At 39.7% G+C, this 26889-nt stretch overlaps 1 protein-coding gene across 4 annotated transcripts in view; it reads right to left on the reverse strand.

Moving 5' to 3' along the window:
* bbs9 (Bardet-Biedl syndrome 9) overlaps positions 1-26889 on the reverse strand; it is a 208329-nt gene that overhangs the window by 176592 nt on the left and 4848 nt on the right. For all 4 annotated transcript variants that reach the window (XM_022679101.2, XM_022679100.2, XM_022679102.2 and 1 more), the window contains exons 4-9: positions 26370-26434; positions 26090-26203; positions 22119-22293; positions 16788-16872; positions 15415-15598; positions 11723-11852 (exon numbers count right to left, since the gene is read on the reverse strand). In XM_022679101.2, the coding sequence (XP_022534822.2) occupies positions 11723-11852; positions 15415-15598; positions 16788-16872; positions 22119-22293; positions 26090-26203; positions 26370-26434 (753 nt within the window). The remainder of the gene's footprint in view (positions 1-11722; positions 11853-15414; positions 15599-16787; positions 16873-22118; positions 22294-26089; positions 26204-26369; positions 26435-26889) is intronic.

Genomic DNA, 26889 nt, shown 5'->3' on the forward strand with positions numbered 1-26889 from the left:
TGCAGAACATTTAAAATACTGAATTAAAATACTTTTCTTTGACAGCGAGTGTATATACAGTGTTAACAAGACATCTGTGCGAGATCTGTCAAAACGCCAAAACCGTATCCATCAGTTATACAGCACATTGAGCACTTTTTACATTTGAGAGATTAGAAGGTTAGAACGTTGAGGCTGAAAGGAGACAAAGTTGATCAAGGACCACTTACTGACAATAGACTGATCCCACACCTTACAGTCAATGAATGCGTTTGGGATGGCCAGGATAGTTAAGAACAGAAAATTCACAGATTCCACAGCAGTTTTCTGCAGAAGAACTGAAACACTGGAACACCTACAACTCAATACAGAACCATACAGAACCTAGAGAGCTTCAGTTACTCCTTTACTGAGACAAGAGGTGTGAGGGGCTTTAAGGACAGACTCTGTTTGAGAGTGTGTGTGTCAGCATGGGAAGAGTGTGACTGATGGTTTGAGAGGTAAGAAGACTGTTCTGACTCCCTGATCTTAGATCTGTACTGGTAGGAGTCAGACAGAGTGCATGAATGAATTCTACAGTCCTCCACAGGCCTCGGGTCAGTGGAGGTGCTAACTGGAACCAGATGGTTGTTGCATTTCCAGGCCGGTGAGGGAGCGAAACTCTGGCTCAGGGAGATCCAGCACAGCGGCTGCACCTGTAAAGGGGGTTAAAGCAGTTTTCCTGTGTTGTTAAAACCCCAACACACCCAGTGATAGAGGCCCTGAAGCCCCCTTTTTCCTGCAGGCTCAGGGGTGGGGCTTTTGGAAGACTTTGCAGCGAATAAAGGAAGGGAATTACGCTCATCTTCAAATAAATAGCTGCATCCAGAAAGAATCGACTAACACATGAATAAAATATATGTTGGGTAGCCTTGGTAGACGGTCATGGAGTGACTACGAACAGCAGCAGGTCATCTTCAGTGTTCATACAGGCATTTTGACAGCCCAACACTATGTTAATAAGGTCCTGTGACCAGTGTCTTTACCTCTACTAAGAGAGGCATTGAGCTATTCCAACAGGACAATGCCTGTCCACATACTGCTGCTGTCGATGCTGACGACGCAGATGCTATGCAATGACCAGCCTCATTGTGTGGGATGCTATTGGATTTGCTATCAAAACTGCACACCTACTGCAAAATCAGCAGGAACAGCATGAATATTCAAGCCGCATAGGATAGATTATCGTAGGACACCATTAGGAACCTCAACAACTCTATGCCAGAAGGAGTTTGCCAATATCACTCTATGTTTTCCTTTCTGGAGACAGGTCAGTACTGCAGTCATGCTTTTGTAAAGTATGCAGCATGTGGTTTGCCACTGTCTTGTTGAAAAATGCATAGACATCCCTCAAAAAAGAAATTGTCTTGAATGCTGCATATGTTGTTCTAACATCTTAATGTACTTTTCTTTGTTAGCGCTGAATTACAGAAGCGTACCGTTTTTTTTTGTTTTTTTTGTTTGTTTGTTTTTGTTGTTTTTTTTAGACCATATGGCACACCAAATTATAAAGGGCACCATCAATGAATGTCTATTTTCTGATCTATTTTCATACATAAGGCGCACCGGATTATAAGGCACATTAATAATTAGTGACACTAATATGAATGGATACGTGAAGTGTACAAGGCTGTGACTATGTTTCCCTTCTAATTCAGCAGGCACACCTAAGTAAACAAAACTGTAATTCTTTTAAAGTCAAACAAGCGCTGAATATTAATCTACCAAAGTTTCTCTCCTGAAAACTGCTTATTTGGGTGAGTAAAGCACTTCCGTTTATTTACAGTAAGCTTAGAATTCCAGTATTCTGTCCAAGGGTAAGCACTAGGCGTGATTAGCAGCTCTAGCACAGTTAGCAGTTAGCACTAGTAAATAGCGCTCGATAGTGGTAGACTTAGGAACCTTAAGTGTTCTGGTAACCCAAGGCGCTATCAGTTAGTGGTTTGTCCCACGTTACTTTGTTTTAATACAGTAAACGTGCAGACTACAGCCAGATAGGGCTGCAACAATAAGTCGACATAATCGATAGTGTCGATTATTTAAAATTCGACGACTACAAATTTTATTGTCGACTAATTGTTAATTTGTAACAGTACCACATTAAACGAAGTGCTGGAGACAGAAGCACAAAGGGAGATGGGTAAATGGTTTGCTCACACAGTTTACAATCAACTTAGAGTTTGTGACCAAACACAACAGATTACATATTTAATCACTAAATATCAGTACTTTCCACGTTTAAACAACCTTCAGATATTTAAATGCCATTAAAATCTCTTAGTGATGGCAGAAATAAACGTCGACTAATCGACTAATTGAAAAAATAATAGAAAAAATAGTCGACTACCAAAATAATCATTAGTTGCAGCCCTACAGCCAGATATTCTCACCTCTTGACGGCTAAAGAGCTAGCGTTGCGATTAGCAGCTAATGCTAATGTTGCTGCATTCAGCCTCAGTGCTGGAGAAACTCGCTTATAATGCTGTCCTTCAGTGGAGTGGCTTTACTGCTCCTTTCAACCTGAGCGGTAGAAATTATACATAAGGCTGTGAATTTTTTTTTGAAAAGGTAAGGATTTTAAGAGCCCCAATGGTCAGAAAAATATGGTATTGATGCCACCCTTTTCCAGTACTGGCTGCAGTACATCTTTAAAGTCAAGTTCTGATGTTTTATTACTATGGGTGCAATACTATTCAACACAGTCTTCTTCAAGTGTGGGTTGATTAAGGGATCCTGGAGAAATGCCGGAGTTAAAGCTTCCACGTTTCTGACTTATTAGCAGCATTAGCCTTATAGTTCCAATGAAACTATTAAAAAAAGAAGAAAACTTTAAAATCAAACATGTTTTCAGCTGATGAACTGCATCTGGGCCTTAGAGAATGCACAGAATAAATCTGACAATTCGACAAACTATTTCACAAAGGCCGTTTCCACCAAACGCAGGTTCCCAGGACCGTTCGGGTCATTCTCATAGAACGCAGGTGTCACAATACACGGAGCGATCTCTTTCACAACAGCGCGTTCGGTCTCAAAACACGGCATGAAATGGATTAAAGGCCATGTGTGAAAAGTTCTGGATGAGGACAAGGTACCGAGCGGCTTGTTCTACATGAGAGCACCTCATTTTTCTGAGGCAGAAACTCGAGCCAAAGCAAACACGAGTCACACCCAGTAACGTTCATCCTCATCCGATTCCCGCTGCTCCACATTTCTACAAGAGGCTTTTTCAGGGGCAGCGAGAATAGACGTGCAAATATAGGAGCTAATATAATGTATAATCATTATACAGTATTTGTACATGATTGTACAATCAATAAGTAGGCATTTTCTACACTATGATATACTTTATTCCAAACCTGCTACTTCCTAGAGTAGATTTCAAAGGGTAAAAGTGCATACATAGTCATACATTACTACTGATTAATCCGCAGCAATGCCTTTGTAATGTGTCTTGTAACTGTGTTGTTAAAAAATACGTGGACGTCTCAGAAAAAGGTGTTGTCTTGAAGGTAGAATATGCTGCTCTAAATCCCAATGTACTTTGAGTTTTCTATACTCTACATGCCATCTTAGAAGTGTAGCTAACACAACCCCATACCATGGCATAGACCCATAGCTTTTAGACTTGTGGCTGATAACAGTCTGGATGGTCCTTTTCATCTTCAGTCCATTTCTATCTAAAAAAGATCTGGAATACTGACTCATCAGACCACAATTTACATTTGTAAATGCATCCCAATCCATCCCAAATGGCTTATCTACACCACTTCTGGACATGGCTAACAAAATGGATCTTGTTTAGAATAGATCATATGTTTATTGCCAGCCATAAATGGCCCTGTACCCATTTGTATTTTGGAATGTATTGCATGCATGAAATGCAGAAATGGATGCAGGGAGGTTTTAAAAAGCTTGGGGATAAAATACCTTAAGTATATACCGTCTACAATCAAATAAGAGTAATTGTAAAAAAAACTTTCCGATTCAGTTTCTTTTATACTTTTCTAGCCATTTCTGATTTGAGTCTGTAAAAGAAAAACTCAACTTTAGTTAACAAATGTTTTCTACCAGCAAAATTATCTGCCAGTGTAAAAAAAAAAATCTGTAGATAAAAAATACTTAAACCAAGTAAAAATCAGTTGACAAATCTTGAATAATATTCTTACAACAAGGTAAACATGAGAATAGAGGACATTTGGACTACAGTTAAGAGGATGTTAGCAGTGGTTTGTCTATGGCATTACTCAAATAAGCTTTTAAATAACTATATTTCTAATTTTCTGTCATCTTCTTCCCAATTTTGGAATAAAATTGCTCCTGTTGCATCATTACTGGATAGCCACTCGGAGGAAAGCGCAGCAACCCAGCTGCAATACGTCAGCTGTGCTGACAAACATCACTTTGAGAGTAATGTGGGGAGAGGGCGCCATCTACCAACCCAAAGAGAGCACAATGTCCAATTGTGCTCTCTCTCGGACTCTGTGTGCTGATGGCAAGCAGCACGATCCAGTATTCACACTGTTGATCCACCGCTGGACCATCCAGAGCCCCATATATTCTTTTTATTTTTACAAATGTACCATCTAAACTTGGACAATTACAGTCTTGAGAATCAACGTATGGGTCAAAATTACTATTTGAAACACCAAAACCTGGACATTGTGACACGGACTGAACCCAACTTCTGCAGCATCTCTCTTTGAAGTTCTCTGATGAAAACCATAAGATACACAGTGATGTTTTCCCTTGGCCAGTAAACGGCTGCATGCTTTCGCTTTCATCTGTGTATGAGATGAATATATATGCTGAAGTTTCTCAGTACACAGGAGAGCAGATTTGTAATAAAGGTACACTGGGAGCGTGTGTGTTCTTATAGTGGCGTTGCGGCTGCGTTGAGTGGGACGTGTGTTTTGCTTTGCTGTTCTGCGCGGTTGCTGCGGGCGGGTCAGCGCAGGGGACTTCTCGAGCTGGGTGGTAAAACGCTCTAGCTGTGCAGCTACAGTAGAGAACACACACACGCATATATACACACAAACACAGGCGAAGTACAACGGCACACTGCTCACACACACTCTGCTGAAACACACTCTGCTGAAACAATTTGCACCCCATAAAACTACGAGCATATCAGCATCCAGCCAAAAATATATATAATGCTGACAAATGACAGATATAGTTTATAATTCCCACTCCACCTAAAATCTACAACTCCTACATTTCCCAAAAAGCAGAACAATGCAGCCAAAAAGCAGAGCGAAGGGGAATGTTACAGATTAGCGCAGACGTTTTACTTGTAAAAAGAGATGCGCAATTGGACACAATATTTTCTAATAAACGCATTTAGCTACTTTAAGTTGCACCTGTTGCTACAGATACAGATGTGCAAATTAGGGATTAATCAATACTATGCTTTTTTTTTCCAACCGAGTACGAGTACATACATTTTTGTACTGGACAACACCAATACCTAAACAGAATATTGTTAGTGTGAAAGAGCCCAATTTTAAGTTTTGTTGCAAGAGTCACAGTATAAACATTTTTTTACTTTACTTTTCCAAACAATATCCATATTTAAAAAGAAATTACGAAATTATGCATAGATTAAAAATTAGTGACCAGTTTTACTCTATGAACTCTAGAGGAGGGGGTGAGTGAGTGGAGTTGACTTCAAGCTGGATACATGAAACATGCTGTGAGTTACACTGGAGCTATGCAGAATCTGAATTGATGAATTACGGATTGCTGAACTCCTGGGACAGTTGTCTGTCTGTCTGTCTGTCTCTCTGATACCAGTATTGGTATTCATACATTCCTCCTGCAAATTAACTGTTTTGCCTTGTAAATGTTTGTTTTGTCAAAAAAGCTTTTGTCAAAAATTTAGGCTAATTCATTTATGTGGAAGTGAAAAAATCACCAAAATGTCTTCATCAACTGTTCATTTCAGTGCATCTCTAGCAAAAAGTCACATGAAACCCAATCTGACTGTTCACATTCACTTCAGATGCCCATAAACTGGATATGTATCCTCATATGACTACATATCAATGGAAATTAAACCTGTTTCGAAAAGATCAGATTTGACATTTGACAGATTTTACCATCCAGGTACTACATCAAATCACACCCAGCTCTCCACAGAGGTTAACGTCGACTTCAAAGACATAAACACAAAGTTTTCACCTTCCTATACTACAGCACGACTTCTGTAAACACACTCTGACCGCTATTATTTAGAACTGCTTCGATTACAAGCGTTTAAAATTACAGTGCGATTACAGCTCTTTTAGACCTGATATTTCGAGCCGCGGCCACTCCTTATCTGTTTTGATTGGCCGGCCGATGCGAAACATCTTGGAGCAATTTCCTGCTGTGGCTAAAGCTTCGACGGAGCATATGGAAACAATAATAATTGTCGTTCATTAATAACTCACTTGTAACTAAGCCTAGAACAAGTACATGAGGAGACGGAGTGGGTGCAGGCCAACATGCTACTTAATAACACATATATGCTTGTGTGTGTGCGAATGTGTGTGTGTGCCTGTGTGTGTGTGTGTGAGTTACTAGGGCTGACAGATATACACAGATTAGTTGGCTGCTAATAACAGCCAAAACTGGGGTCCCTAAGTTGAAAGTATTAGCATCGACACCCCCTTGCCCGGTAAAGCGTCAATATGCATCATTAGTTCAGCATCGCTACTACATTGTTAGTACACCAGACACTACAGTAGCCTTACCCATCATGATTACAGCTGCATTAGAATCGTCATAAGCATTGTAGCCGCAGCATTAGCATGATCGGCAGCATTGCCATCGCAGCTGCAATGCTATTGGTGATTGGAAGCTTATACCTCAGTGGTCATGCTAAGTGAGGCTGGTGGCCACTGCACTAACAACGTAGTAGCGATGCTGAGTGAAAAAAAATTCTCAGTTGGGCGATCTAGCTCAAAATTTGAATTTTTGCAAGTGGAATCATCAGTGGTTCTTGGATTTTTTCCCCCAATTAGCCAGTTTGCATTGCCAGTTTGCATTGCTTTGCATGTTTTTATCGATTAATGTTCCTTAGGGTGTAATAAAAAATCATAATTTCTAAATAAAGGATGTTCAAAGCTATATTAGTCATGTTCCGAAATACAGAGCTTTTAGCCGATGCTTCCAACAGAATTACCATGCTACCTATAGGGGCATAGCATTGCCTATGCAAAAAAAGAAAAACACTAATCTTACAACATTCAAGTTCAAGTAGCTCCACACTTCATTGGTTCTGAGGACCCTAACATTTTAATTTATGCATTGAGAACCTTGAAAGTACACAGATAGTTTATTAAAAAACATTATTTATACAGACAGTACCTTGAGGTAGCTCTACAGGTGCAGCCTTCTTAAAATTAAGTCAGAAGAAGGCGACTGACGAGCACTAAATAGATAGATCAATAGCTAAATCAATAGATAAAACAGGGAAACACTGCAAAATTAATCCTGCGGAAATGCATGAATATTATAGAGATATTTTCAAAAACATTTGGAATTCATTCCACAGAAAAAATTTTGCAGTCTGTGAACTTGCCCCTATCTCTAGCATTGTAAGCCTGTTGGGAGCATCGGCTAAAAGCACTGTATTTCAGGATGCTGCAGGTGAACAGGACTGGGCTTTTCAACAATAGTTTGTATACTCATTCTCTTGTTTCACTACAACCCAAGCCAATTGCACAACGGAGTTCTCATTTAATATTCAGTACAAGCATACACACTTTATTTAGCTTTCTTTAAGGAACTTGCCAAAAAATTTAATTCAGAATACGCTCGAAAAGGGTCCTTCCTTGAGGCCTCTAAACCCGGAGAATTTGGCGCCACTTCTGGATACGGTTAACATAAGGCTCCTGTTCTGCACAGTAAAGTTAAGTGATATTTGTGAACTGTAGTATTTGACAAATGATTGGAGATCACAAGTATTCAGCTTAGGCTCGTGCCCTTGCCTTGTACCCACTGAAACATAACCTTCCTGATTCCTTAAATAAGTTATGTTACTTAATAGTCAGCCGAAGCGTCCACACTTTATCTAGCCTTGATTTAGAGTTTGCCAAGAATCTCACAGCTCAAAGACAGCAGTGATCCATTACAGTGGCCATCAGTCTCAATGCTATCTAACAGCTGCCGATTAGATGCTATGAGGCTTTTGGGGAAACCACAGCCAATTGTGTACAAAGAGGATGTTCTTTGATGGACCTGGCATCTATTGCGAAACTATAGAGAACGTCTGTCTGTGTGTGTGTGTGTGTGTGTGTGTGTGTGTGTGTGTGTGTGTGCATTTGTGTGTGTGTGTGTGTGCGTGTGTATAAAGAGAGAAGAGAGTCAGGGTCCCAGTGGGGGTGGAGATATGAGCTCAGGACAAGGACAAAAAGCTCATTTAGATGGTGCTGACAGACAGGCTCTTTTAATGCAAGAGCACAAGCAGCAAAAGAGCACAGGACAAAACTAGAGCGAGTGACCCAGAGAGAGAGAAGGAGACAGGGAGGAGAGAGAGAGAGAGAGAGAGAGAGAGAGAGAGAGAGAGACGGATAGAGAGAGATAGCGGTAGAGAGAGAGAGAGTGAGCTTTCACTCAGCATGGCCTACAGGAGTATCTGTTACCTTATCAGATGAGAAAGAATCTGAGCAAACAGCTCCACAAAACACACAGCTCATCTCAGGCCTGGGAAGAAGAGCACTCTCGGTTTTCACACACATTCACACACACACACACACACACACACACATACACAAGCAAGCAGCAAGAAGCCTTCCATCAAACTGACGCAGTCCAGAAAGCCATAATTAAGGCCTACTGTCAAACACTCGAGCAGGTGGTGTTGCATCTGGCTTGTGATGTAGAGTTTATTGCGAACTTGGATGCTAGGCGGTGTAAATCTCTTACATCATAACAATTTCATTGGATTACAATTCTTCAGAAAACAGTTCCATGCACCGTGATAAAACCCCAAATCAGAACAGGTTTACACAGTATGGGAACAAATGAAGTGTTTCTAACATCTACTTTGACAGTATGAACACTGTCACACAAGATATTCAAGTTGTGTCAGATCAACTTAATTTCATTTGTAATTATACATTCATTCCTGCATTCCAGGCCTGCCGTTGCTTATAACAACATTTAAAGGACGTTTGGCACCAAAGATAATATCCCATTCTTTCTGCAAACATGTCTTAAGGAGACTGGGCCAATATTAGGGCTGCACAATATATTGCAATTATATTGCAATATGAGGCAATCAAATCAAACACGTCATTTTGCAAAGTTTTGATTCATGACACAAGAAGTAGATACACAGCATTGTCTCTGTGTCTGTGTGAGTGACGGGCTGCTGCTGCCTGAGAAGTGCAAGGTGGGGTTAAGCGGGCGTAAACACAAGATAACCACACCGTTGGGCACATGCTTGTAAACGCATGTGTTGAAAGCTGTGCACCTCAGTCCAACAAAGTTTTGCGCAGATATTTCCAATAACAGCCAAAATCATGCCTTTAATTCTAGAAAAAAATTTCTTATTCACCTTTTAAAAAGTCATATAAATGCTTGATTAAAGGGCCGATCATTGTTGTTTTGATGATGTCACGGGTCATGCATTGTTTAATATTGCGATATATATCATTGAAAAAAATTAACATTGCAATGTATAATTTTTTTCATATCGTGCAACCCTAGCCAATATACATAGCCATTTTACCTTGTGTCTTCTTAAAAAGTACATGGAGGTCTCTGAAAAATATGTTATCAGCATATGTTGCTCTAAGATCTTAATGCAGGTTTCTGCATTAATGCTGCCGTGACAGACCCTGGCTTTCAGGAATATAAGGATTTGTCTGACCCAATACATGTATCCACAGTGTGATGGTCCATCCAAGATGCCTCTTGGATTCCTATTTTATCCTCCCATGGGGTTCTATCAGCAGCTGTTGAATGAGAGTTCTTTCCGTCCAAATTTTGCCCTAACAAAATAAAATTCTTCTCAATTCCTTAAATTGTTTAATGAGATTATGCACATGCCTTTGTTGACAAACTATGTATTCCTGAGGTTTTCAATAAAAAAAAGTTAAATCAAAGAACCTCATCATTTTAAGTGGTCTCTTATTTTTTCCCAGAGCTGTATATGAAGGAAAGCTGATATAAGTGCAATATGGTTCTTCTACCTTTTTCTATATTGTGCAGTATTTTATTTTTAGAGTATGTGCAATATCTCTCCTATAGAATGGATATATAGAACTCATTTACTCATATATTTCGGTACACTGATCATGAGGTGGTCAATTTAGGTGAATTTTATTACTTATCTTCTAGATATTTTTACTTCTTATATTTATGCGTTATTTGTCTTGTATAACTGTCATTTGCATTACTGTCCCTATTTTATCTCATTTGGGGTTGTGTGACGTGACTAGATGAACTAAAGAAGCAAAAGTCCTCACAACAGACCTAAACATCATCAAAAATTTGTGACCAGACCTCAAAAGCCCAGAGCAGCAGAGCAACAAGAAACCCAAGAAACTTTAACTAACAGATCTAAGAGCTTTTTAAAAAGACGAATGGGCGAAAATCCCCCAAATAAGAAATGAAAGACTCTTAGCTGCTATAAAAAGTGTTTACAAGCTGCAATACTACGCCAAAGAGGGCGGAGGTAGCCTGTACATAACAACAACCTCCTCTGCCAGTTTACAGTAATGGGAAAAACGGCACAGTACAGTACAGTACAGGACCAGACTGTACACCGATCCACAGTTATGATTTTATTTTATTTTATTTTTTCCATTTATTTTTACCAGCTGCTTGATTTACCTCCTGTTCCTTCATAAACAGTTCATTCCACCCCAACTCCAGCTCCAACAATGGCTCCAAGCCTGGCTGGGAACTGGTAATTGTGGATATTACTGGAGGAGGGGAACTAATATAACCCCGGTTAAACAAAGGAGTGGGTGATATCTTGCGTTCGGGGGGAGGAGAGCGGTCTCGTCTGACGTTAAAGTGAAGACTGTGGCTTTCACGATTGGCAGAGATCATGGTCCTGGCAGTGTGTTTGGCAAACTACTCGGCCTTTCTGCAAGGACCATATCCCGACCTGGATATCCAGAGAAATAATATACTGACCACCAAAGAAATAATAACGCGGGACAGTGAAACTGCGTGCTTCTTCCGCTTTCCTGTCTAAATGCCCAGATGGAAATGGGCTACAGGATATTAGACGCTAAACTGTGACCTCACCAGCCAGGCCGAGGGACACGAGCCACAGCAGGGGCTTGGAAACGATCGTCTGGGAAGAAAATGGGGCAAAATAAAAAGTATATAGTTATAGTATTTCCTTCATGCAAAATAAGTCATGGGATAGCGTCATGTAAATTGATCATGAAGTACTACCTCAGCAAACAGCTTGGAAATGCCCACAATTGTATTAGTTGTGAGGAGTTATCTTGTGAGCAAGGCTGAACAAAGGACAGTGTGCTCATGGCAAGGTGAATTACTGATGGTGACGGTGTCAAGAAAAAGGTATAAAAATTTTTAAAAAAAAAAATCACACCCACATTCAATACAGGTAGCCTCACACGTTTATCCCACAGGTCAGTGCAGGTATTGTATTGTGATTGCAATATGACAGTTATGATTACTTTAAAGACCATTAAGAATTATATTATTGGTAGTAACTTATTATGGGCGTACTTACGGAAAGTTAGCGATGCGCACCGCCACCGGCACACAGGAGAGCTGAGCTGCCCATTTCAGCGTGGTGTCCTGATACACAAGCACCATGTTATTATGGTTGCCCACCAGGAGGTTTGTGGTGCCCTCAGAAACTGTGGATAAAAAAAAGGAGAGTCAGGTGCGTATAAATACACACATACGCACGCATACAGCATGAGCAAACAGACCGCTGGTGAAGGACAACATTTCTGTATTTTTTTTATTCTCCGCACTATTTTCTAAGAAAGGAAAGGCCAACATGGGGACCGCAGTGTCGTAGGTGTGTATATGTGTGTGTGTGGCCTCACACAGAGCAGAGTGTCAGGGAGGTCAGGTTAATGACAGGCTCCTGCTCGTTCCTCCAATGCCACTTCAAATCAGCCCAAACTCTCCCATTTCTCACTTTCCACAAATGCCCTGGAATTAAGGAGAACGCCTACGCCGGCCCTTTAAGCCGCTACGTCCCCCTTCCCTTAAAACTTCCCTTTCCCTCTTACACACGTAATGCCACAGTAATGCCACACACATACAGTACATACACGTGTAAATTTACGTGTCTATTTCTGCAGCCACGGCCTGTACGAGTAGGGTTTTATCAAACCACCACACCAATGTCCTTTTATACTTCATTGGCCTTAAAGGAGAAGTTCTAGAAATTAACATTTTGGCTGAATACCAAATATGGTTAATATTGATTCTTATTTACTTTCTTCACCTTTAAATAAATTACCAAACCTAAATGCATTTTTCTTCAACCTTTATTTTCACTCAGGAATACAGAAGAAAAATACATTTACAGTATAAAGGGGATTGTAAACATTTAATAAGAAATTAAAAAGTAATACGGAACAAAATAATAAATAACTAAAAACTAATAAATGAAAGCAATACTAATTTTAAATTGACATTTTACATAAATATATATGTAAAAACTAATAAAAAAAATGTAATTCTAAAAAAAGAACTAAAAAAATGGACATAAAAAGTAAAGAATTTCTAAAATATAAAAGAAAGAAAAAGATAATAATAGTAAAAGTAAAATGATAAGAATGATAAGAAATTATAAAATGTATAATTGTCACGCCTGACTCTCACTCTCTCTCTCTTTCTCATTCTCTATCTCTCTCTCTCTCTCCCATTCTCTCTCTCATTCTCTCGCTCTCGCTCTCTCTCTCTCTCTCTCTTATTCGCTCTCTCGCATTCTCTCTCTCTCATTCTTTGTCTCTCATTCTCTCTCTCTCTCTCATTCTCTGTCTCTCATTCTCTCTCTCTCTCTCATTCTCTCTCTCATTCTCTCGCTCTCTTATTCTCTCTCTCTCTCTCAGCACTCATAGCAGCAGTCAAGCACTGCTGTAATGAGATTGAGTCATCATGTGTGTGTGTGTGTGTGTGTGTGATGTACAATGTAAGCAAATGTGTCTTTAGCTGAAACAGAGACATCAGACATGGCCGCTGTTAGAGAGCAGGTGCCGGCGGCCTAAAAAAAAGGTCTTGCTCTGTTTTTCCATCTCTTCTGTTTCTGACAGAACTATAAATGCCTGTTTAAGTGAGCGCAGCTGAAGGGAAGCACCAGTGGAAACGATGACTGGAATCTCCACTCACGATCACCACCTCACACACACACACTTCACAGTGGGGTGTGTGTGTGCGTCAGTGTGTTCCTAAAATCACACGGCGCCCTGTCTCTTTATGTTTCTTGTGGAGATGAGAATACAGATGAGGTCAACATCTTAAAAGTGGCTCTAGAATGAAAAAACTGTGAGGCTGAAAAAAAGGCTAAAAGCTAATGCTGGGCTGACTCAAGAAGAACAGGGTATGGATGCTGGGGGAGATGCTATAATCTATCTATAATCTAGGCTTAAGGCTAAAGCTAGACTGACTAGAGAACCACTGGGCAGGAAAGCAGAAGGAGTTGCTAAAGTGTAGCATTAGGCTGACTGAAAAAGGGACTGGGTGGTAGGAAAACAGTTGCTCGGCTAAAAGCTAACCCAGTTGATTAGCAACAACTTTTTTCACATAGCCAAAAGCACACTGTACTGAGAGGTTCGAGTGACGACAGCAACCCTATCCAAGAGGACTCTGGAAATTAAAAAAAAAACTTGTTTTTCTTACAATGCTAACTTAGCTTAGGCTAGGCAAGGCTAGGCTATTCATTGCAATGATATAATCCAACCAACAAAACGCTTGTGGGCTTGTGGGTTTTGGACAGAGCTTATTTGCCTCCTAAACAAAAAAACATCACATTTTGCAGAGTAACAGGGTGGTAAATAGTTTTATAAAACTTTATCTTTACCAAAGTCACATGTCCTATATGGACAAAAGTATTGGTGCACCTGCTCATTTTCATTCAACTTGCTCCATGGCTTAATGCTGGAGGATTCATACCCCTCTAGGCATGGTGCCAATAGGTTCAGGAATTTCGCGATTTTCGATTTTCACGATTCATTTGTTTTAAGTTGATTAAAACAATTTGATTTTAATGTGATTTTCAAAATGAAGTAATCGCGATTTTACATCTGTACGTACAGACATTTTATCTATTTAATCTAAAATATCAGAAAACTGAAAAGTGTCGTACTTTGGTTACTAGTATCTCCCACAGACCAACGCGCACATATTTTTTACAGATTCCACCAAGGACTGAGCTCATACCGAAAAAAGTTCCAGCACAACTTTTTAAGACCCAGTGGGATAAAAGAGGTCAGCACGTGATATGAACGCATGTGCTTTTAAACAATGTTTTGAATCACTGATTCACTCAATGAGCAGACTCAACTCAATTCGATTAAAATCTGATTTTAAATCAGATTTTTTGTAAAAAAAAAAAAAAAAAATTGAAGACATTTTTTAGGCCACATCACCCAGCACTAGTCAGATGCACCCATTGCTGACACAGATGTGCAAAAGTACACATTGTACACATTTTACCTAATCCCTGTGAAGAAGTACTACCAACAGACCTTGGCTAACGCTGGGTGTCGGTAAGCGATGCTATAAACCCCTACCCACCCCCCCACCCCCCCCCCCCTGCACTGAGCTGTGGAATGAACTCTTTTTTTCCTCTGGAATGATAAGCAGGTGTCCCAACATTTTTGTCCATATATTATACATGTTAAATATATGTGCAAGGAGGTGGAAGAAACCTGAGCCTGCTCAATGATTTCCACCACAAGCCCCCTAGATAGTGAGAAACAGTGAGGATCTGTGTTAAAAGCAGCGTCGCTCCCAAACGCAACACAAACCAAAAATCTACATCTCTTATCAGATGAACACGAGCCTAGGCACAAATACAGATATCCTGGCATATTAGGAAACCCTCAGTTCTACACACTGACTTTGTTGACTGTGCTGTCATAACTAATACGCCACGCTTCCGCGGGATTTCCCCCTCAGGCCCGGTAAAGAATGAGCGACTGATGGTGGTGAGTAATGCATGCAACATCAGCGTGCCGCCAAACACACCGAGCCGTCTCTCCAAAGAGTCTACGGTCCTCAGAAAAGCCACATTCTTTCCAGAACATGCTCTGCTGGCAGTCGCTGGGTAAACCTGCATCCCGTTTCTGACGTTTGGGGGGTAAGTGATGTGAATTGAGCGTGTCACTTCAGACATGTGAGAAGCGTAACAGTGGCCGGGACAGACTGAACTGGACTGGACTGGACTGTGTGTACCATTACCTGAGGCGTAGGGAAGGAAGCAGCTGGGGTTGTACTCCAGTTTCTTCATGAAGCGGATCTGGCCGCTGTCTCGGAGGCAGAACAGGTTCCGTTCGCCCAGCACATAAATGGAGGACGCCATAGGAGAGGCTGACGGGACACAGATATCCAGTGCTTGTTCTCCCAACACCAGGGTCCACTCAGCCTGTGAACCACAAACAAAATCAGCTTATGGATGGATATACATAAATTATCCTATCTCAAATCTTAAAGACTAGTTTTTTTGTGTTTATAGTAGGGAGAAACTGAATATTGGACAAAAAAAAAGCGCTGAATAATATAAAAAAAAAACACAAATAATTTAAATACCGGACAATGACAATACATTTTTGTTAGATCAGACAAACACCAGGTTTAAGTTCATTTTCATGCTCTACTTTCAAATTAAACACAATAAGGCATTCAGCATCACTCATCATGCTTAGTATTAATTCACAAGATTGTTTTCAGCTGTACTGTGCTTGAATAGTAAAGTCATCTGAGATAACTTAGCTGTAGCTTTTGTCAGTTTACTAAAAGACTTACTAAAAGACTTATGTAGCACTGCTGAGGTAAATGTTTCGAATAGGATAGCACTGCCTGGGTGCATTCATGACTGGAATAGCACTGCTAAAATAGATTACTGATGAGAATAGCAGGGTAAAAAAAATAGCTGGGGTTAAAAAAAAGCACAAACGCACATAGTGTGCTTTTTCAGTAGTTGCACAACTTTACAAACCTTAAAAAAAAATTAAGTTTGCAGTTTTGTTATTGCTTTTCAATATATGTAGACTAATTCATTTATTCAGAGGTAAAAAAAAAAAGTGGCAAAAGTAATAAAAAATAAAAAATATTCCTTTTTTTTTCAGTTTCAGACAATGTATTTTTTATTTCTTACTTTCTCTAGTTTAAAGGGCTTGTCAGGCCAAAACAGACATATTTCAATCGAGCCAGATGTTGCTGAATAAAATTTTATAAATAAAAAAAAGACATATTCAATGTCTTCTTGTCTTTAGCTAGAATCTGAAATATATATTGTTTTGCCATCAACTACTAACCTTTGACAACAAAATTAAGGTGTATTCATGATAAAGAACATTACGAACAGACACTCAAAGACAATGAAAAATGCTGGAACTCTTATTCTGTAAAAAGATGGCCACCATATAATTTATGTATGAAAGCTGTGTTTAGGCCTGTCGTGATAAATGTTTTTAATAAAAAATCAGACTTATCATTGATCATTTAGGAAAGTAGGGGGAAAATCTGAATATATTGTAAGATCTAGCTGTAGTGAAATTAATTGATTAATCAAATAAAAAAATAAAAAACAGTCAACCCTAATACACACTGACCGAAAGCCTCTTCCCAGAGCTCTTGCTCTGCTGCTCTGAATCCTGAAGGGTGTCCGCATCTGTGGCAACCGCCAGTGCTTCATACCTGCAGCCAGAACAGAAGATAAACAACAGTCAGTTATACATGAATAAAATCATATATACAGTATCATTTTACAGCGTTTTTTACAGACCAACCCAGCAGCTCACATTATTATGTGACGAGAACAAAATGTTTAAAACTAATGCTGTGCTATTAGGACAAATCAGCATTATGCAACAATGACAGTAAGCTTGTTGCTGCCCATGGATAATTTTTTTTTGAGTTACTCAAAAAGTTATCCCAGCTCTTTCTATGTGTTTATTGATTTATCTTACAGTCCTAGTCCTTACCCTTCTTTCTTCAATGTAACTTAATAAAATTGAATGATTATTTTTCAACAAGTTCATTTTGTGGTCTTTTTACAGTGGGGGCACTGCTAGTGATGGGGAGCTCATATATAAACGCAGATTGGGTAGATTAATACAGATTTTGAAAAAAAATAAGAGACCACTTAAAAATGATGAGTTTCTTTGATTTTACCAAATTGAAAACCTCTGGAATATAATCAAGAGGAAGATGGATGATCACAAGCCATCAAACCAAGCTTTGAACTGCTTGAATTTTTGCACCAGGAGTGGCATAAAGCTATCCAAAAACAGTGTGTAAGACTGGTGGAGGAGAACATGCAACGATGCATGAAAACTATGATTAAAAACCAGGGATGTTTCACCAAATATTTATAACTGAACTCTTAAAACTTTATGAATATGAACTTGTTTTCTTTGCATTATTTGAGGTCTGAAAGCTCTGCATCTTTTTTGTTATTTCAGCCATTTCTAATTTTCTGCAAATAAATGCTCTAAGTGACAATATTTTTATTTGGAATTTGGGAGAAATGTTGTGTGTAGTTTATAGAATAAAACAACAATGTTCATTTTACTCAAACATATACCTATAAATAGCAAAATTAGAGAAGCTGATTCAGAAACTGAAGTGGTCTCTTAATTTTTTTCCAGAGCTGTATAAGAAAAGGCTATATATCGCTTTACAGAAATAAAACACCAGGATCAGCCTACTGTCAGTGAAGAAGATCAGAGCAAGAAATCCAACAGCTGTGGAGAAGAAACACACTTTGAGCTGATTATTCCACCTCACGCACTCACAAGTGTGAGCACACATACACACACCGCCCAGGGAATACACACCTGCACACGAGCGTGTTTGGGTGTTTGGGTTTGTCCAACTGCAGCCATGTGCATGCATGTGTGAGAGTGAGGAATATTTGCACCACATGTGTGGGGAGTTTGGCTATGTATGTGTGTGTGTGTGTGTCTGTAACCGCGAAATAAGACATGAACCGGAGGCCGTGGGGTTGAGAGACGGCCAAAGCCATCACAAGGTGAGCGTGAGAAATCTTATGCAAACCATGAAGAGGATGAAGAATTTGCGAGTGTGCTTTCGCGCCTCCGGCCAGCTGCCGTTCTGTTATTTCAGTAAACCTTCTGCAGAAGAACGTGAATTAACTGTACAGTGCACTTCAGTGTGTATCGGAAGTATGAACAGTGACACATGTTTAAATTCTCATTATTAAAATAGAAGAAAATGAAGATTTCAGCAAATAACTGAAAAAATATTTCTGTATAGAACCAATTATATGCATACTAAAGGCTATTCACTACCGTGAAGAACCTGTTACCTCCTAATACCCTACATTTCTACACTAGTCATCAAAACTCATCGTTTCACACAGAAGGAATTAACCAATAGGAACGAAGCAACTACATAAAGATTGATGTGCGGAGGCACATTATGGTTCCCTATCTTGCCACCTCAAGAGCTTTCCTTAAAGAAGCTTTTCCTATTGGAAATGTGTGGGATGCTATTGGATGTCTACTCGACACTCCACACCCACCACAAAATCTACAAGACCTGTGTGAGTATAACCAGTATTTAAGCAGCATTAGATGGATTATCAGAGGACACCATTAGGAACCTCTACAACTCCATGCTGAGACAACACATGCATTGCACGCTATTTCTTTATTTCATAAAGTTGCCTATATCAATCTAAATATTTATCAATGAATTGTTTCTTGTAAAGTATATTATCCCAAAAACAACTGTTTTCATCCTTGTCAAAAATGAGGAAAGATATTGTTACACCTGCTAAAACAATGATAGGTCACATGTAAAAAAAAAAAAAAAAAAACAGTGGTGTGCAGTGAGGCCCTAAAAAATGACAATAAATGCATGTAAATAATTACATAATTTTTAGTCAGGAAATATATATCATAGCTATTGTAGGTGTAAGAATTTATTTTATAAATTACCTAAAATAAAATAAAAACAGCAACTAATTCAAAGCATTAGTCTGTGTTTTTTTAGTTGCTACAGGACTCTTATCTTGACTGACAGCAGTTTTAACCAATTAAAGCTTTTTAAAATGGCTTCTGCCCGTGTGACTGCGTGCCCCTTCTCCTGATTTTGAGAAGGGTGTAGTAATGAATCTATTAGCAAAGTCGAAGGACAGTCTAACCAATCAGATTCATAATTTTCACTACAGGGGTGGGGCCATGGCTGTGTAACCCCTTCTCAGCGCTGTGGTGAAGGTGTTACACGCTGCTTAGTCATAAACTGAGCTCATGCTGGATTATTTCGGCTGCAAATGAGACAGATATTGTGTCATATTATATTAAATAGCCATTTTAAAGGCTGTCCTTCAATGTGAAACTAATTCACAATAACAGGCCACCTGACTGGTGAGTTTTTGTGCGTACTTAATGTTTTGGCTGACCTTGCAAACTGTAGACATACAAATGAGTGATCTTTGTTGAACGGTTGTACGGTTGACAAATTAAGCATTTATTGTTGGGTCTACTGTATACTTTTGTAGTTTGTAGCTGTTGATGTGTATTAACTTAATATAACTAAGTCAAGACAGAGAATATGTAGTTATTGGAATAGTTCTCTATGTTTCGGTCGGCCGGCGGCAGGGTGGGGGGGTATGGCGGGTGGTTGCAGAAGGGGTACCAACTATATTCACTGCACGCCACTGAAAAAAACAAAAAAACAGCACAATTTTAAAAAAGGGTTTAACAGTGCTACATACTGTGCACAGCCTTAAACCATTACCGCAACATTTCTGGGACCTGAAACCCATAATAAGCCCACAAGACCAATGTTAATATCTATATATGTATAAAAACCACACTGCTGAGGGATTCCATCTACTGTAGGTCCGGCCACCTTCGAAGCAGAGATGGTATTTAGGGCTCAGCATCAGTGAGTTCTGTGTGTGTGTGTGTGTGTGTGTGTGTGTTGTATTCACTCGTCAGTCAGCATAGGTGAAGTTCTGCCAGAGGAAACAGCAGAAGTCATTTATATGAAAGAGGATCTCTCCCTGACCTGGCACAAAATCTCACACACATCAAACCTCCTTCCTACAGAACTCTCCCGCCTCGCAGCAAAACAACTGTACCAGCTAAGCAAACTAAAGCCGGGACACCCCCAAATTCACGTCGTTATAGACACACATATACTGCCGTTGGGACATTTATATTGGGATGGGAGTGGGTATTTAAATATACACTTATATCCAGCAGGCTATGCGTTGCCACTATTATCAGGACATTGCCGTTTCGAATCCTGTTCATGCAGCTTGCCATCAGCAGCCGGAGCCCTGAGAGAGCACAAGTGGCCTCTGGGTGCAATATTTTGTTCCCTCCCAATTCAAGAACACTACAAGGCTGATTCTTACTTTCATCAACTGCATTTCAATGGGTTCTTCAATTTGAAACTTTGAAAGAACCCCTTAAGATGCTTCTGGAAACATAGAAAAAATATTTTAGAAGACAAAATGTTCCTAGAAGCACTTTAAGCATTGTTGATGGTTCCTCAAAGCACCTTAAGGGGTCCTTAAACTTGTGTTAAACAGTGTGTTTAGCCTTAATCCTTGTACATTCACGTTCCAGGAGTTCAGGAAAGAACCTGATCAATCCCAGAAGCCTCTTCCACTTAATTATTTACATTTAAAGGGAGATATACACAGTCTGGTCAGCCAGAAGGAGAAGTCAGCGATTCCACCGAGCTGTTCTGTCTGCTGATATGATAATAAAGCCGAAAGCTGTAGATCTAGGGATGCTATACATCCGGTGTTTCTGCTTCATGTGTCCAGTTCTTTGGGGTCGAGCCGGCTGTGGCTTTGAGAACGAAGCGCAACTCTATTATTGATGTGCGGCCGCCGAGCTGAGGAAAAATAAACGGTGGCCGATCGCTGAGTGGAAATTTCATTAGAACACAAAAACGTTCACTTAGCGCGCCGCTAACCGGCCTCAGCTGTGGAAATAACGGTGGGGCCGCGCGACGCCCACTCGGCCAGCTGCGCCGTCCAACGGACGCTATTTTTGTGTAGATCTGCCCCTGTCCACTCCTCCCCGACTTTATTTCAGTGCGCCAGAGACGAACGGATGTGGTCAGTGGCATGAAAAGGCAGAATGAGAATGGCCTCTTGGTCTCTCTTTCTCTCTTCTACAGCTCAGACTATACACACTTTATGCCTAAAGGTTTATGGACGCTTTTTTTACTTAACGTATTTAGCTGCTTTAACTTACAACAATTGCTGACACAGATGTGACAATGCACACACACACTGCTTATACCACAGTCCCTGCAGTGAAAGAATGAATGAGCAGAAGAATGGCTAAGAATTTAGAGTGGGATGTCATAAGGACACTTTGGTATAGTGTGTTCAATTGTGTCAATACTTTATTTTTTTTATTTTTATTCTTTCATTTACTTATTAATGTATTACATAACTTATTGGCTATAAGTGTAAACAAATGCCTGTAATAGTCATACAAGAGCTGAAAGACCATTAAAAGCAGTCAGAGCAATTTGCTAAAGTAACACTTTTATTTAATGTTGTAGCCAACAGCAAGGGCTGACCCCCTGGGACAACTCTGGGTTAAGTGCCTTGTTTTAAGTGCATAATGACAGTAGAAGAAATCAGCAGGAATTGAACCCCTGACCTTCTGAACCATGGGGACCCAAGTTCTCTGGGTTACTGCCACCCCTTATTAAAAATACATTCTAAAACCTAATGAATGGAATTGGGGTGTGGCCAAAGAATGTGGCCAAAGCATGTTGCCATGGAATGCTTTGGAACCGCAGGTTGAAGGTTTTTGAGGTCAAATGCCCCCATAAAAAAAGGTTCAATTAATTTTAGAAATATCATTTAGCTCAAATCAAACAGTCAAAATCAGCTCCCTTCATTCAAAAACCTTCTGAAACTGGTAGTAAAGATGTCTGACCTGTAGCATTCCACCTGCCGGGTGGAGGAGACGGTGATGAAGGCATCAGTGCGGGCACAGTAACACAGAGGACCTGGCAACAGGAAGCCCGGCAGGAAGCGTCCGAATGCGTAACTCTCCTGCTCGAAGAACATCAGCATGCCGTCCATGGACTGGATGCAGATGAAATGATGACCTGAACAAAAAGGGAAAAAGAAGAGGAGAAGATTTAGAAGAGGAAAACATCAAAAACAAGTAGCATTACTACCACGACTCTCTATTAACCTGGTCTATTAATTTATACATTAATCCATCTATAAATTTTTCTTTCACTTTTTGAAAAGTGAAAAGACAGAAAAATGTATACCAAACAATGACTTGTTTATTTTAAGCCATATTATAATGTTAGGATTTTTTTTTAAAGAAGTGTCAACAGGCCCACGCGTCTCCTCCCAACTTGTCCTCTGGCCATGGGCAGCGCTGTGTATCAGAGGGTAAGTAAATTTAGGAATTATAATAGAACTACTGAGATAGATTTATGACTAAAATTGCACTGATTCTGCATTTTTATGATTAGAATAGCATGACTGAGGCAAATCTATGACTAAAGTTGCATTGCTGACGTCAATTTATAATTTAACTCTTTTAGACCTAAAATTAAGTCCCAGTGATGGAACAATATAAATAACAATAACACTGTTTTCTGTCTGTAATAGACACAAAGGAAGAATCCAATATTGTAATATAAAATCTATATACACATTTAGTGCACTTAACTAAAACAAATATATATATATATATATATACTGGATTGGATGCTTAACATTTTTATTTTAGATTTGATATTGACCTTTTTGTTCACAAACCATTCCTAAACACTAAAATAAACATGATAAAAAGTGTTCTAAATCACATAAAAAAATTAGTAAAAATTAGCTCTCTCAATTTGCATCGTTCGCTATAGTGCTGTTTTTTTTTTTCAGTGCAGTGAGAGGGGCTAAGCTATTGTTTATAGTCAATTATGATTAATAAAAAGGTGTTAATTAGTGTTATAAAAATAAGAAAATCATGTACATTGTAAAGGACACAGAGTCTGAAAGGGTTAAATAGCACTGCTGATGTAAAAATCTGACAAAAATTGAACTGATGAGGTAAATATATAAGTAGAACAGCCCTACTGAGGTAAATCCATGACTGAAATTGCACTGCTGGGGTAAACGTGTGACTAAAATAGCACTGCTGTGTTTTGCTTTGTCTGTATATCTGCAGGGATTTTAAAATGCTCCTTAAATTGTTAAATAAACTTGTAGGTTCGAAAAAAAAACAGGCAAATCTAAACAAAAGCTGCATTTTGGTGCATCCCTAGTTTGAACCAGGGATTTTAGCAGATCCGAAGCCTCCCCTGGAGTGGAGCAGCACCCACACTACCTACTGCACCACCCCACTACGTCATTACACATCTATCCACACAAGCACAATGATCACAAACAGAAACACACTGGCACACGTAACACACTGTGTTCACGGAGTTACGTGGGCCCAAGCTGGCATTAGATGGAAAGAGAGGGTGCTGCTAATTTGGTGCTGAGTTGACTGACTTGGCTGGCGTTGTGTTGTGCTGTTCAGCGCCAGGCCTTTCTGATGACTTCCTTACACCGGCGCTGACGTGTACGGCGCAGGTCGCAGTTTGCGTGGGTCGGGTGCGTTCCCACCGTTCTGGAGAGAGCGGCGTGGCGCTAGCTCAGGTTCGCACTTTATGGCACAGAAAATGAGGGCGGCTCTACGCCATAAAGCGCAGCGCCGTAAAACACAACGGCTGCTGCATGCGCGAGCAGTAATTAGGCCTCAATACACTGTTAAAAATCACACGCTCGTTCACGAGGGGTCAACGAGAACCACCAACAGAGCCAGGCACACACCAGGCTTCACTCACACATAGCACACATGTGGGCAGCTAATGAGTGTGAGTGAGTAAGTGTATGTGTGTGTGTGAAAGATTGAGAGAGAGAGAGAGAGAGAGAGAGAGAGCTAGAGAGGTAGAGAGAAAGAAAAAAGAGGTGAGAGTGAGTGTTAATGATTTTTGGAATGCTGAGTACAGCGTAATGGCTTTTAATGTAGTCTAAAGTAGTATAATAGCACGGTTCTAGCCAGACACAGTTTGGGTCAGCACCAGGCCACCCAGCAGACTCAATGGCCCATACAGTAGAGTCCATTCAGAACCACCATCTCCTTCCCAGCTCCTGGACCTTCTTCTGCTCAAGGGACCTCATTAATATCACCGTATATATATGATTAATTAGGCCATTTGTGAAGATTGCTTACCAACCGCTTCCAAATGTTTTTAAATTCTTTAAAATGGTTTTAAATGGTTTTGAACAGAGTGACCCACCAATACTCCCTCATTCTCATCCCACTCACACTCACAGCTAAAAAAAAAAACTCACTACCTCAAGTGTACTGGGTAACCAAAGAGGAGAACTTAACACAGACTCTGCTGCCACCTTGTGATCAGTGCTAATATTGCCTCCCCTCCACCAAAAAAAAAAAAAAAAACATAACACCAAGATCCTCTTAAGCATTAGAGCAGCCCTAGCTTTATTTATAGGAGAGTTGCTTTAATCCACTCACTCCAACCAGTCCCTGAATGATGAACCTGCGCCAAGCACTCATCTAGCAGGCAGCAAACCGCCACTCGCTACATTTATCACTTTGGATCTCTGAGTGAAAGCATGACGTCTGTAACATAACAACAACAGATACTCAACAGATACACACTCAACACCTAGAAAGGCAACTCGCTGAACTGACAACAACTGACATTCTACAAAGCAATCAGTCTCAAGAATGGGGTGATGCTGCCCACATGGCTGAAGATGATGATAATGATAGGACCAATGCACACACACAGCTTTTCTTGTGTCTGTATGAAAGTATTGCCTACATCACAGGAGGACTAGTGCATCTCAAAAAAAATTAAATATCATTGAAAAGTTACTTTATTTCAGTAATTCAGTTCAAAATGTAAAACTCATATATTATATAGCTGTATTACACACAGAATTATCTATTTTAAGTGTTTATTTATTTTATTGTTGGTGATTATGGCTTACAGCCTATTAAAACCCAAAAATCAGTGTCTCAAAAAAATTTAATATTATAGAATATTATATAAGGCCAAGTCCTACTGGAAAATGAAATCTGCATCTCCATAAACGTTGTCAGCAAAGAGAAGTAAAGTGCTGTAAGATTTTCTAGGAAATCACTGCGCTGACTTTAGACTTGATAGAACACAGTGGGCCAACACCAGCAGATGACATGTCTCTCTAAACCATCACTGTGTTTTGTATCAAGTCTAAAGTCAGTGCAGTTTTGTTTTCCTGGAAAATCTTACAGCACTTCATGCTTTCCTCTGCTGACAACCTTTATGGAGATGCGGATTTCATTTTCCAGCAGGATTTGGCACACTGCCCACATTGATCACCACTGTACCAATTGATCTTATATAATATTCTACTTTTCTGAGACACTGATTTTTGGGTTTCCATTGTCTGTAAGCCACAATCATCTTAACTAAACTAAATTACTGAAACAAAGTAACTTTTCAATGATAGTCATTTTTTTAAAATGCACTAGTATGTGGAGAAGATACGTATGAACCTATTTGCAACATGCAAAATGGCAAAAACCCAAATCGTTATGAGTTGGGGGGATAAACTGCTGTTATATACTGGATGGGCTGTACTTTACATAGTAGGCAGCAAGTGCACAGTCAGTTCTAGACAAAAACATCCAAAACATCATGAACACTTTGGGTGGAGAGGGAGCTACACAATATTAGGCAGGTGGTGTAACAAGAGAATTTCAAATGCGGTCTTGTTCGTATTAGATGCGCTTTGTCTACAATGGCTTTAAAAAGCAGTGCAGTGTTAAATTCACACTAGTTTTCCCCAAAGAAACATGCAGAAAAGTTGGGCCGTTCACTCAAAACTCACCAGTAACCCCTCCGAAAGGGCCGTAAGTCATGTTGCAGGCCGTCCTCTGCAGGTTGTGCTCATAAATCAGCCTCAGCTGGTACTGGTCCCCGTGTTCAACGTTCCCAGACGTGCCTGACAACAGCAGAAAACAACACTACCTTAAGATGAACAGAAAATATATGTATACAGATATATAGTGTAAAAAGGCATGTTTTGGGAAGGGTTTTGTTGAGTTATTTATGGTGAAATCTAAATTAGAAAAAAATAACAGATTAAGGGCAACAGAAAAGACAGTAACCTGAGACAGCATAGACGGAGAGCTTTCTAGGATGCAGAACTGCCAAGTGAAGCAGTTCTGAGCACCTAAAAGGAGACAAATAAAAGAGAAAAGAATCAAACCCGCCATATTCATAAGCAACTTTAAAAAACCAAATGTTTCATAATCAAGAAATGTTAAAGACTTTACAAAAAATGTCACAATTCCTCAAAATTATTTTTTTTTAAATATATATTTTTTACTTTACTAAAAAACCTTTTTGGCATTCTTTGAAAAATGGGCTTATTTTAAGAACATACTTAAAAAGATACTGAATAATGAGGCCCAATGCTCTTAAATAATATCTTAACTTTATGATAGTCTCACATTGGTCTCCGATAAGAGGTCAGAAGGTCAAAAGGCCAATCAAGCTGAACAGCTAAAATTAAGATCTAATTCAACAAAATAGGATTTTGATTTTGGCTCAACCTTTTCTAAGTGCTTTTTAAAGTATATTTTGTCCAGCTTTGTTGTTGTCTTCCTGGACAGCCCATGATCTCTG

Source organism: Astyanax mexicanus, chromosome 4 (genome assembly GCF_023375975.1).
Source record: "Astyanax mexicanus isolate ESR-SI-001 chromosome 4, AstMex3_surface, whole genome shotgun sequence".
Taxonomy (NCBI): domain Eukaryota; kingdom Metazoa; phylum Chordata; class Actinopteri; order Characiformes; family Acestrorhamphidae; genus Astyanax; species Astyanax mexicanus.